We start from the raw sequence: 12,705 nt of genomic DNA, 5'->3' as shown, positions 1-12,705 counted from the left end.
GGCAGCCAGCTGCGGCGGGGCCCCCCTGGTTTTCGTCCCTGAGCTCAGTCCTCCCGATTCCATCCCCCCAGTCCCAGCTGCTCACCCCACCCCAGCCCCCCTCAGCTCCAGCCCCCCACCCCTCCCCTTCCCGCTCGGATCCCCGATCCCCCACCAGCAGTGCCAACCAGTCCCAGCCTCCGTCCCCCGCCCCGGTCGCGGTCCCTTTCCGCCCCCAGCCTCCCCCGGGAGCCCCGCAGCCCCCGCCCTACCCGCACCCTTATCTCCCCCTTCCCCCGACCCGGAGGTGCAGTCACACCGCCAGCCCGCCTGGGGGGCGCCACTGCCCGCAACCGCCCTGCTGCCACTAGGCGGCGCTGTCCGGCGGGGTGGGAGGGGCCGCCCGGCGGCGGGAGGGCGCGCGCCCTTTGCCGTCACTTCGGGGGCGGGGCGCGGCGAGGGACTTCCGCTTCCGGGTGGCGGCGGCACGTCGTCGTAGGCGGCGGCGGCGGCGGCCGTGGCGGTCTGTGCTCGGCGGCACCATGAACCGGCCGAAGGCGGCCGCCGTGCGGCGGCCCAGCGCCGTGCCCAAGCCCTCCGGTGAGTCCTGGCGGGCTGCGGCCGCCTTGCCCGTGGAGGGGGACCGGGGCTGGGGCTGGGCGGGAGGGGACCTCCGCTGGCCGCGGACGGGCCGGTGCTGTCACGTCTGCCCCCGGTCACGTCTGCCCCCTGTCTCCTTGCAGCGCACCCGCCGCCCGGAGACTTCATCGCGCTGGGCTCCAAGGGGCAGAGCGGCGAGGGCAAAGCCGCCGTCACCCTGCTGAAGCCCGCGCCCCCCGGGCTGCCCTCCGAGCGCAAGCGGGACGCGGCCGCCGCCCTGGCGGGTCCGGCGGGGCTCACCGGCTTGACCAAGCGCCCCAAGCTCTCCTCCACGCCCCCCCTCAGCGCCCTGGGCCGCCTGGCAGAGGCGGCCGTGGCTGAGAAACGAGCCATTTCGCCCTCCATCAAGGAGCCGTCTGTCATCCCTATCGAAGGTGAGGCCTCCCGGTGCTTCTGCCCTGACCGGCGGGCGAGGACACAAACCTCAGTTTACCTTTTCTAGAGCTTCGGCCCAGGAGCCGGTCCTGAGGCACGCACCCACGTGCTGTCCTTAAGGTTTCCTGTGCTGGGCGTAGGGCTGAAGTCAGTTGTCTCCTCTGCAGTTGGTGTTGGGTTGTGTTTGTCCTGTTTGATAGCTGTTTAATAGCAGCATCTGAAAGACCCCCTGCGGAAGTCTTTTGAGTCTGAATTGTGGTATTTTATTCGTATATTTCTTGAACAGATCTGAACGCTGCTTGCTTTTTGAATTGTCGTTCTGTTTTCTGGTGTTTGATACATTTGCAGAGAAGCAAGCTGAATAACAATCAAGGGGCATTGTCAGGTGTGAAACAGAGCTTTTGATAGCAGCTGGGTAGGGAAAAGCCATTGCAGGGGTTAAGGGTGAGCTGGTCCATGCCTTGCTTTCCTGGTGACTGGCCCTGCCAGCATCCTGGGGCAGGTTGTTTTGCATGAGGGTAAATACTGATGCCTGTTTGTTGATGATTGCAGTTGTCCCCACGGTGCTGCTGGATGAAATTGAGGCAGCAGAGGCAGAAGGCAATGATGACCGTATTGAGGGGGTGCTGTGTGGCGCTGTGAAGCAGCTGAAAATGAACAGAGCCAAACCTGATACCACACTCTACCTGAGCCTCATGTACCTGGCAAAAATCAAACCAAACATATTTGCCACTGAAGGGGTTATCGAGGTGAGTGCTGTGCTGCGTTGGGACTACTGGGCTTACTGATGTATCATTGCTGCCAGCTTGCGAGCATAGCTGCAGTTTCTCTTAGGGCAGAGCATAAGTCACATATCTTTGTAAATACTGTACCTCTGTGGCAAGCTACTGCAGTTCGTGTTTCTTTTTCTAAAGCTTTTCTGTATGCTTTCTTGCTAGATGGCTTGCTTATTTTATTTTTTGTGGATGATATTGCAGGCATTGTGCAGCCTACTCCGAAGAGATGCCTCCATCAATTTCAAAGCCAAAGGGAATAGCCTCGTGTCTGTCTTGGCCTGCAACCTTCTCATGGCGGCTTACGAAGAGGATGAAAATTGGCCAGAGATATTTGTCAAGGTTGTTGAACTAAGGGTGCTCGTGCTGGACTGAGGCAGTAGTGGGCAGACTGGGTAAAACCAGCCAGGGGTGGGAAAAATGCATTTTGGGGTAGGATAGCAGCACAGGATTTATTCCCGCTTTCGGTGAAGGGGGGTATCCAGCAGCCTGTTGCCAAGCGTGGGGAATGCAGCTGGGGGAGGCAGAAGCTGGAGATAGGGCGCATGCTGTATTCACAAGGGAGAAAATCAGAAATTTTTTTAAGGAAAATCTCCACTGGTTGTTGAAATGTTGCGGCCTCCTTTGCCTTTTGTTGCCTTATCTCTGCTCTTTTCCAAGATGCCTTTGACAATCTGTATTGATACAACTGTTCCAGAAAGTTCTTACTTTCCAGTTTGCCCGTAGGGATTAAAAGAGCCCATTAATTAAAAAAGGCTGATCTTTTAAAAGACCAGCTTCCATATTTTGGTGGTAGACGTTGTAAAATGTTTGCTAAAGCTAAATCAGCTTTGTTGCTTGAAAGGGTCGGTGCCCAGTAGAGCCTAGGATGCAATGGTGTGTTTGGTTGTTTTTCTTCTCTTACGTGACTTGCCTGCAGTCATCTGATGTGTTTTTCATCTGTGCAATGGTTATGCTAGTTTCCTACTTTGCAGCTATATATTGAAAATAAATAAAACCTGGGGAAGCTCACAAATACTGCTTTGATTAATCAGTTAAAAAAAAAAAAGGCTTGAGCGTGGTTTGTGTTCTCTTGTGCAGGTTTACATTGAGGATTCCCTTGGGGAGCGCATCTGGGTGGACAGCCCTCACTGCAAGACATTTGTGGATAACATCCAAACAGCTTTTAACACAAAGATGCCTCCTAAGAGCATGCTCTTGCATGGAGAAGTTGGACGTAGCGGAGGTGACCTTAGTGCTGGTAAGGAGATGTTTGGGAAGCAGGAACAAAGGGGTAGGGAGAGGATGGAGCCTGCTGAGCTTATTCACTGGTGAGAATAGTTACTGGGTGGAGTCACGTAGTCGAGACTTTGAGTTCAGGTATTGCTTTTCATCTGGGGATCTTTAATTTCTAGGGGACGTTTGAGGGCAGGCAGTGAAAGAGGCTTGGAGAATGTGCCTGTATGTGATACAGTGTGAGGAAGCAACTAGTTGTGACTTCCTGCAGTGTTGCTGAGGGGGATCATTGAAAGAAGCTGAATGTGTAAGTGTGTGAGTGGGAGAACTCTAGAAAGGAGCTGTCTGATGAAGCATGCTGTGTGCTGCTTTCTCTTAGGGAGTAGCCCACACCCTTCCATGACAGAGGAGGAAGACAGCCAGAGCGAGCTGCTGATTGCAGAGGAGAAGATGAGCCCGGAGCAGGCGGGCCAGCTCATGCCCAGGTACAGTGTCTCTTCCTCTCCTGATGTAGCCATGTGGCAAATCTGCGTGCTCACCTGCTCCTGTAGTGCTGTGGCAGGGAGCTCCCTCTCTGCACTAGCTGTCCAGTGGCACTTGCTAGAGAATGTTGAGCACCAGATCAAACTGGTTCCAGGAGAAAAGAGTAGATTTTGTGTGTTTGTAATGTGTACCACAAATAAGAAATGTTGCTGATCTCTGGACACAGCGAAGTGTGACCATGCTGGCTTGTGTGAAAGTGAGTAAAATGCAGTTTGTGTGGCCCAGGTATGAAGACCTTGCAGAGAGTGTGGAGGAATATGTCCTAGACATGCTGCGGGACCAGCTCAACCGGCGCCAGCCAATGGACAATGTCTCCAGGAATCTCCTTCGACTGCTGACGGCAACCTGTGGCTACAAAGAGGTGCGGCAGATGGCTGTGCAGAGGCTAGAGATGTGGTTGCAGAATCCAAAGGTAAGGATAGAAGCTACTGGAGCACAACCCTTCTGGACCTGATCTGGAATCCAGCTGGGAGGGCTGTGTGCTGTACACCAGTTAAGTTTCTGATCTGTGATGGCAAGTGGCTGTAGCCTTTGTGCTCTTCCACTGCAGCTCACCAAGCCAGCTCAGGACTTGCTGATGTCAGTCTGCATGAACTGCAACACCCACAGCTCAGAGGACATGGAAGTTATCTCCAACCTGATCAAAATTCGTCTCAAGCCAAAAGTCCTTCTCAACCACTACATGCTGTGTGTCAGGTGAGTGAATGACCGGGGCCGTGAGGGGAAGAGAAGGAAGATGTGCCTAGGGCTTTGGTGCTCTCAGTATCTCTGCATAGTGGTTTTAAATACCAGCTTGGACCATGGAGCGTTCTGTGTGACACTTAAATGAATTAACTGGCCTGGAAGTCTTTCAGTAATCCTTTGATCTCACTGGACATATGTGGTGCTCCATCCTCTTTGCTTTTGTGTGCTAAATACTTTAAAGAGAAATCAAAACAGTGAGTCCAGCTGCCATGAAAAGTCAACTCTTGACACCTCTGGTCTTCCCTTGCAGGGAGCTACTGAATGCGCACAGGGATAACTTGGGCACCACAATTAAGTTTGTGATTTTCAATGAATTATCAAACGCAAGAAATCCCAACAACATGCAGATCCTGTATACTGTGCTTCAGCATAGCTCCGAGCAAGCTCCGAAGGTAGGTGTTAGTGTCTTGTATGACTGACAGTGATCCCAGAACCCGACCTGAGAGAGTAGTTCAATTAAGGCTCAAATGAAATCTTTTCAGACAACTGTGTGATCTGTATCACACTCTTTTGAAATTACATGATTGCACTTCTTAGAAAATGCCCATGCACATTTATTCTTAACTTCCACATTCTGGGTGACCAACCTTGTGGGAATGAAGTTTCATGAGACAATTGTTACTATAGCCCCCTGGAGGCCTGAAAGACGGGTATACCACCGGCACTGTTTCCCTGTGTCTTTTCATTTTGTGGGTGCAGATACACTACAATGCACTGAAAGTTTTCTCTTTCTGTCTGGCCTCAGTACCTAGCAATGGTGTTCCAGGATCTTTTGACTACTAAGGACGATTACCTGCGGGCTTCACGGGCTCTGCTGCGAGAGATCATCAAACAGACAAAACATGAGATCAACTTCCAGGCCTTCTGTCTGGGTCTCATGCAGGAGCGGAAGGAGGCCCAGTATGCAGAAATGGAGTTTAAGGTACTACTTGCTTTGACTTTTGTGCTGCTGGATGTACCAGTGGTGTACTGGGTTCTTCTATGTCTGTTTTTTCATTCTTTCTTTTGCTCTTTATCTGAGTGCATGAGTATTGGTGTGTCTCATCTCATAGCAGTGCTCCCATATCCGATTTCCAAACATCCATGATCATCATTTTTGATGATGAAATACTTTTAATACTTTTCCAGAAGGCAGCTTTGGGTATTGCTGATTCAACTAACTTTTTTTAGTTTTTTGTTTTAAGGAGCGGTTTGTCATCCACATAACTGATTTGCTAGCTGTCTCCATGATGCTTGGCATTACAGCCCAGGTGAAGGAGGCTGGAATTGCTTGGGACAAAGGAGAGAAGAAGAGTAAGTGGAACAACCTAGGTTCCCTCTGAAGATGGGCAGATCGGTAGATATCTCCCCTTGGGGCTGGGGCAAACATTGCAGCTAGGGTTGGGAAGGTCTATAAGCCTCCAGTCTGAATAGAGACATGGGGGTGCTTGCTATCATCCTGAGACTGACAGAGCTGGGAGACATGGCATTTGCATGGCTGGGTGCCTCTTGTATCTATGGAAGCAGTGGATGAGAGGCTGGGGAAAGGAACTGTGGGGGGGGGGGGGGGCGGGGCTGAAGCATGGAGGGGCAGCTGTAAGAATTTCCAAGTACCTAATGCTGAGAAGACAGGCCTTTGGGGTGGCACTGAAGTGACTGCCCAGGTGTTTTCTTCTCACAGTGCTAATTTGTCCATGCTGCACCATGGGGTTTTTGCATCAAAGCAAAGTATGTGTGCTGTCAGTGCCGGGATGCTCAGGGCTGTCCAGTATACCTCTCCCCAGTTCACTGTTGATGTTTCACAGTCCTGTCTGCTCTTGAAACAGCCCCCTCCCCCGCTTGGCTCCTGATGGGCCTCTTGATACATGTGTAGTTTGTAACCTGACTGTTTTTCAGACCTGGAAGTGCTGCGCTCTTTCCAGAACCAAATTGCTGCTATCCAACGTGATGCTGTCTGGTGGCTTCATACAGTTGTTCCATCTATCAGCAAGCTGGCTCCAAAGGACTATGTGCACTGGTAAGAGAGTCAGCCTGGTAACCTGCTGAGCACAGCCAGTCCCTTTCCCAACAGCGTATGATGTATTGATGAACATGTATGCCAGCATTTGGTTAGATTTCTCTCCCCTTATCAGACAAGGAGCATTTAGCAAGGTTCAGGCTGGGACAGCCTCCTTCTCAGGAATTGCTGCAGGTGCATCCTCTTACCAGAAATATATGATAATGGAAAATACTTCTGTCTGTAGTATTTGGGCCCACCCAACAGGGAATTTCCAGTTACCTGGTCAAGCATGATCCCTGTGGACCCCTTGTTCTTTTGCCTGATGTCCTTTTTCAGGCTGTATGGTTGAGGGCTCCATGGATAGCGCTGTCTTCTCTCAGGTGGTATCCTAATATCTGGTACAAGGTGTTACTAAGGCAGGTCAAGCCAGAATTAATAGCAAGCGAGATATGTTACTGAAAGAATAGAAGCCCAATGCCCATACTGCATAGTCCTCTCTGTTATGGTTCATGTTGTTACTTTTGCCGGACTAGCTTAGCTGAGGAGGCTCCTTCATGTGTAGGATGGGAGGCATTAGCAGGAGTTTGGGGAGACTGGATTGTTGAATGCGTTCTTAAGCTTCACACAGATGGTGTTTACTGTCCTCTGCACCTCTACAGCCTCCACAAGGTGCTCTTCACAGAACAGCCAGAGACCTACTACAAATGGGACAACTGGCCCCCTGAGAGTGACCGCAAGTGAGTATGTACCCCATCCATAGCTGGATACAGGCGTGGAGCTGCTGAGGAATGGAGCTGGAGGCAGAGGAATGGGTGTTTTCTGGTGTTCCTTATGTAGCTCTGTGTTGGAAAGGCTTGGAACTGTGCTTAGATTTTCTTCATCTGTTACATTGCCTTAAAATCAAGGGATGGTGCTCCATTTTCTATCTGTTCTTCCTTCATTCCTGTTCCCTGTGCCAAGCTGTTCTTACAATTACAGCACCAAGATACAGAAGGGCAGCCCTGCAGTGTGTGGTTTACTGGGGTAACACTAGGGAGCTCAGACTCAAGCAGGCTGAATTGCAGAGGTACAAGGCAATGAGAGCAATATTCCATAAAACAATTTCTTTCAGGTAGTTGCATTTGCAGCTGGAGAACAGGGAAGGGGTTGTAAATGAAGCTTTAATTTATCTTCTGCTCAGATGAATTGTGTGGTCTAGAGAGGGTTTCAGGAACCCCCGTGCCCCTGTCAAAAGAAGTGCGATTGATATCTCATGTCTCATGCAGCTTCTTCCTTCGCCTCTGCTCTGAGGTGCCCATCCTTGAAGACACACTGATGCGTATCCTTGTGATCGGTTTGTCGCGGGACCTTCCTCTTGGCCCCGCGGATGCCATGGAGCTCGCTGACCACTTGGTGAAGCGTGCTGCGGCTGTGCAAGCAGATGGTAAGACTGCACGAAGCTCCAGCCAGCAAGTGGTTCTTTCTGTCGACGTGTCTTATTGCAACCCAGGGCTGAGGTGGCTGCTACCATGTACTAAAGAGCCTTTCCATCACTTAAAAGCATGTTTTAGTCGTGATGGCTAAGCATTTGGCTCAAAGCCAGACACGTATTGCTGTTGCTTTCTCACTAGAGAAGCTTCTTATTTTCCCATACTGTTTCTCCCTGTTACTAATTTTCTGTCATGGAGTGTTTGGAAAATTATTGGTTGTGTTGAGGATGAATAACCACCCGAAGTTTTGAGTTAGCATTTTAAAATTCAATACTGTAAAATAGACATTTTTCGGCCATGCAAAAATGAAAGGGTTGGAAGTTAAAAGTAATTAACCCATATGTTGTATGCTCCTCCCAATTCCATTACTCAAACACTGTTACAGAATAGCAGTTACAAAAGCAGCCTTAACTCTTAGCCTTTTTATGAATTCATTCAGCATTTGTCCAAATTCCTGCATCCTTGGAGAGTATGTCCATTCAACTGAGCTACATGTGTTTATATCAGAGTGGAAGGGTTGTCAAAGTTCCATTCTAAATCATCTTAGGTGCTCTTAATGCTGACTGGTTAATAGCAAAGTCTAATCCAGATCTGGTCAGTGCAAGTGGAAAGAGTTAAACTTTGCTGTTGAACGTCCTGTGAAACTGTGTCCAGCCTCTCTGTATAGCATTTTAAATGTACCATTTCAAATACTGGAAGACTCAGAGTGAAGTTAGTGAGTCTGAAAACTTGCAACAAAGTTGAAATGCATTTTTAGTTCCCCTGAGCAGATACACTCCTTCAGGTAAGCCGTGAATCTGAATTCTGATAGACTGGTATTGTATTGGATGCATTTGGGAAAAAAAATGCCCTTAAGAATTTAAACCAAATTGCAGCTGCAGAGCTTGATATCCTTAAGTATTGACTTACAGCTTTTTTTAAGTGTTGCTGCTTTGAGAGTGTTGTTGGGTTTTTGGTTCCTGTAATATCATGAAAAGAAGCCCACAATAACGTAGTTGTTTGAAGTAAAATTTTTCTTACAGTGTGATGCTTTTCTTGAAGGACTTTCAGCCAGGTAGACAGGTCAATAACTTGCTTAGTCTTTTCTTCCCCTTCTCTAGATGTCGAGGTCCTGAGGGTAGAAAGAATCCAGTTGATCGATGCAGTCTTAAATCTGTGCACTTACCACCATCCAGAGAATATTCAGCTACCCCCAGGGTAAGCTTATCACATAGACAATCTTCCTGTGATCTAGCTCATTTTCACCTTCTGACTAACAACCCTGGCTCACAGATTTTAAGATGCTTTTCTCTATTACGACTTGTCATAACAACATCATAAGGAAACCTTTCCCATGTCATGTTCAGGCAGGAATTTCTCTAGAGCAGTTAAGACCTGAGTCATGGAATGGACTTTCCTTTGCAAGCACTCTGGCCTTCTAGAACTTTTCAGCTGAACCCTGCTGTCCCTTCTCAGAGAGGACTTTTTGTTGCATTTTCTGAAAACTACTGAGCTGGTGTGGCTGAATCTAAACAGTGTGTGGTTAAGGAGAAAAGCAGTCTTGAGATGGGCTTATATCTTTTGATGGTTTTTGCAGGTACCAGCCTCCAAATCTAGCTATTTCTACCCTCTACTGGAAAGCCTGGCCTCTCCTGCTTGTCGTGGCTGCATTCAATCCTGAAAACATTGGTGAGTGTGGACATTTCTCAGGACACTAGTTCTGCTGCAAAAATTGGCCAAGGTGCTTTCTGCTGAAGTCTGGTTGCCCATACTCAAGGCATGTCCTGGGTTGGTGAGATAACCGCAGTTAATTGACTGCGTATTCCCTGTGTGTGCAAAAATACAAAGTGTGGGAGCTTGGGCCAACGTGTGGCTGGAATCACATTGTCTGTGCTCTTAAGTGTGGTGAGCTGTTCCAAAATGAGTTTGTTGTGTCTCCCCACTTCGGAGTGTGTTAGAATTTCTATAATACCCTCACTTTTTTCCCTGTGTTCCTGATTGCCCTTCTTTGCTGCAGGTCTGGCTGCATGGGAGGAGTACCCCTCTCTGAAGATGCTCATGGAAATGGTCATGACCAAGTTAGTATGTTTAAATCCCTATATAAATCAAATAGACCACTGTAAACACGTATTTCTGAATGAAATCTGTGCCACCTGGCTCCTTCCTTTTCAGTGGGCCTGGTGTGAAATAAGCTGGCTGGCAACATCACTGCAGTTTGAGTGGGAAAGGTGCCTTCCCTCAGCAGAAATGTTATAATTGGGAGAATAAAGTTGAGCAAAAGGGAGGGATGACTGATGTGCCTTGCTGAAAAGGTCTTAGTCTGCCTGGCCCTGTTAGGAAGCTGCCTTCATTTTTCTGTGTTGCCTAATGGAGATGAGATCTTGCAGAATTTGACTGTCATTTGTGAGTTTTGAATAGGCCAAGATAAACATTTTCTTTTTTTTTTTTAACTTATTTTCTCAGTAATTATTCCTATCCTCAATGTACCTTGACTGATGAGGAGACACGCACAGAGATGATTAATCGTGAACTTCAAATCTCCCAGAGGGAAAAACAGGAGATTCTTGCATTTGAGGGTCATCTGGCTGCTGCATCCACAAAACAAACAATTACAGAGAGCAGCAGCCTCTTGCTGTCACAGCTGACAAGTCTGGACCCTCAGTAAGTAGCCTTCTGCAGTCTGGTGCCATCATGAAATCCCAGTTAATGCTAGTCAGGGACCCCTACTGCTCATAGGGTGGTTGATGTGGGCAAGAAGAGCACTAAGATTTGGTGGCCCATGGGATAAGTGTCACATTTGGTCCTTGTCCTTGTGTTGCCACCTGCATGTGGCCCTCATGCACTGCTGAACTGACTGGTTCTTATCAACACCAGAGTGAAATAATGTCTTCCCGTGGATAACTTCCTGGTTTTTGTTTTTTTTTCTGGCAGGGGCCCTCCACGCAGACCTCCACCACATGTCCTGGAGCAGGTGAAAAGCCTGAACCAGTCACTTCGCTTGGGCCACCTCCTGTGTCGCAGTCGTCATCCAGACTTTCTTCTCAATATCATTCAAAGACAGGTGGGCTCCCTTGATGGCTTGGCTGTGTTGTGGTGTGATCTTTTGTCTCTAAAACTTGAGCAGAGTGAGGGTCAAAAGGAAGCTAAGTAAGATGCAGGGGAAGGTGCTTTACTGCTCAGGAGTTAAACGATCAGTGTGCTGCATCTACTGCTGATCCTGCATTGTTACTCTCCTGCTTCCTAGGCCTCATCGCAGTCAATGCCATGGCTGGCAGATCTGGTTCAGTCCAGCGAGGGCTCCTTGGATGTCCTACCTGTGCAGTGCCTTTGTGAGTTCCTGCTTCATGATGCTGCTGATGAGTCAACCTCAGGTGAAGAAGAAGAGGAGGGTGAGAGTAAGGACCAGCGTGCCAAGAAACGCCAGGTGAGTAGCAGTCTCTTGGGGATCACTTCTGTTATCTACTTTCTGTGCGCATCCCAGATTTGATTTCACTGGAAGGGCTGCCGTCTCGGTCCACAGAGACAACAGAAACAAAGGCAGTTGCTTGGACGGTTGCAAGACTTGCTGTTGGGTCCCAAAGCAGATGAACAGACAACCTGCGAGGTGCTTGACTATTTCCTGCGACGCCTGAGTTCCTCCCAGGTGGCCTCGCGGGTCCTGGCCATGAAGGTGAGCAAAATGAAAATCTTCTTGACTAAGGTTTGTCAGAAGCTGAGGGCAGTCTTAGATTCCAATGATTCCCAGAGCCAGCACAGTGAAATTGCTTGGTGTCATCTTTCTTCAGTAACTTGCCTCAGTCTCCAAACCCTGTCAAATGCACTTCTGCTCCCTGCTGCTCTGAATCCACCTTTGTTCTACAGCCAAGTAGTACTTAAGAGGAGCTGGATTTTGCTATGTTTCCTGTGAAGTTCAGGTGTAGACTCAGCAGATCATGTGCTATATGGAGTAATTGGCAGCAGCTGTTCTCTGTGGGGAATGTAAACGAGCGAGTGTCTGGTGTTCTAGAGCATAGTCAAGGCAAGCAGAATTGCAGAGACCTCAAAAAAATAATGCTTAGAGAAGACTGAAATGCCAAACAGGGTAGTTGTCAAGCAAATAAATTATATGAGATATGAAACCTGTTGTGTGCTGCATTTGGGTCATTCCATGCTTTTAGAAGCTTGTTTCTGTTACATTCACTAGTATGAAACTAGTGGTCCAGCTGTGGCTTCAAACGCAACAGCTGTGTCCATGTGACTTCTGCAGGGCCTGTCCTTGGTGCTGTCAGAAGGGGGACTGCGTGATGGAGAGGAAAAAGATCACCCCATGGAAGAAGACTCTGGCGATTCTGAACTGCTGCAGGGATATCAGTGGCTGCTGAGAGACCTCCCGAGGCTGCCACTGTTTGACAGTGTTAGAGCAACAACAGCTCTTGCCTTGCAACAGGTGGGTGTTAGTAGGGGTAGGCGACCGGCTTATTCCTTGTGCTACTCGTGCTAAAATGAATCTGAGCAAACTGTGTGTGGGCACGATATCGACATGTTTGTATGCTTGCAGAAGAATTCTTCTTACGCTCGTCCTTGTTTTCGTGAAGTCCAGATTTCTAACAAGGAATCCTCATTCTAGGCCATCCACATGGAGACAGATCCCCAGACCATCAGTGCCTACCTGGTGTACCTCTCCCAGCACGCCCCAGTGGAGGAGCAGGGACAGCACAATGACCTCGCTCTGGTGAGAGACCAGGTTGCCAGGGCAGAGGGATTGCATGGGGGAGACCTGGCATGTCTCAGGACCGTGGTAGGCATGTGACTTGTTGTGCCAGCAGGATGAGTGATTTGGGAGCACATGAATCTGATAATTGCGTGTTTGTGTTTCTGTGTATGTGTTGGAAGGCAACCTGTGTCTGGTTTCATATCATGAAATGATAATCGGAGCAATAACCTCCAGTCCAGTAGTAAGCAGGTGCTAAACCTGCACTCACATGTATCTGGGGAGGTCAGGAACCTTAGC

The 12,705-nt window shown here is 49.0% G+C and overlaps 1 protein-coding gene across 3 annotated transcripts in view; it reads left to right on the top strand.

Annotated features, from left to right (window-relative positions):
- The first annotated feature begins 414 nt into the window (after positions 1 to 414).
- INTS1 (integrator complex subunit 1) overlaps positions 415 to 12,705 on the top strand; it is a 29,257-nt gene continuing 16,966 nt past the window's right edge. For all 3 annotated transcript variants that reach the window (XM_056337483.1, XM_056337484.1, XM_056337482.1), the window contains exons 1-23: positions 415 to 579; positions 723 to 1,013; positions 1,567 to 1,763; positions 1,992 to 2,129; positions 2,868 to 3,027; positions 3,382 to 3,487; positions 3,771 to 3,957; positions 4,096 to 4,241; positions 4,540 to 4,681; positions 5,035 to 5,211; positions 5,474 to 5,582; positions 6,165 to 6,285; positions 6,927 to 7,004; positions 7,533 to 7,690; positions 8,837 to 8,933; positions 9,313 to 9,404; positions 9,733 to 9,793; positions 10,179 to 10,376; positions 10,647 to 10,776; positions 10,960 to 11,139; positions 11,236 to 11,385; positions 11,962 to 12,141; positions 12,322 to 12,426. In XM_056337483.1, the coding sequence (XP_056193458.1) occupies positions 522 to 579; positions 723 to 1,013; positions 1,567 to 1,763; positions 1,992 to 2,129; positions 2,868 to 3,027; positions 3,382 to 3,487; positions 3,771 to 3,957; positions 4,096 to 4,241; positions 4,540 to 4,681; positions 5,035 to 5,211; positions 5,474 to 5,582; positions 6,165 to 6,285; positions 6,927 to 7,004; positions 7,533 to 7,690; positions 8,837 to 8,933; positions 9,313 to 9,404; positions 9,733 to 9,793; positions 10,179 to 10,376; positions 10,647 to 10,776; positions 10,960 to 11,139; positions 11,236 to 11,385; positions 11,962 to 12,141; positions 12,322 to 12,426 (3,261 nt within the window). In that variant the 5' untranslated portion in view covers positions 415 to 521. The remainder of the gene's footprint in view (positions 580 to 722; positions 1,014 to 1,566; positions 1,764 to 1,991; positions 2,130 to 2,867; positions 3,028 to 3,381; positions 3,488 to 3,770; positions 3,958 to 4,095; positions 4,242 to 4,539; positions 4,682 to 5,034; positions 5,212 to 5,473; positions 5,583 to 6,164; positions 6,286 to 6,926; positions 7,005 to 7,532; positions 7,691 to 8,836; positions 8,934 to 9,312; positions 9,405 to 9,732; positions 9,794 to 10,178; positions 10,377 to 10,646; positions 10,777 to 10,959; positions 11,140 to 11,235; positions 11,386 to 11,961; positions 12,142 to 12,321; positions 12,427 to 12,705) is intronic.

The sequence above is a fragment of the Falco biarmicus genome, chromosome 4, assembly GCF_023638135.1.
Source record: "Falco biarmicus isolate bFalBia1 chromosome 4, bFalBia1.pri, whole genome shotgun sequence".
In the NCBI taxonomy this organism is placed as follows: Eukaryota; Metazoa; Chordata; class Aves; order Falconiformes; family Falconidae; genus Falco; species Falco biarmicus.
This window is presented reverse-complemented; position numbering and strand designations above follow the sequence as displayed.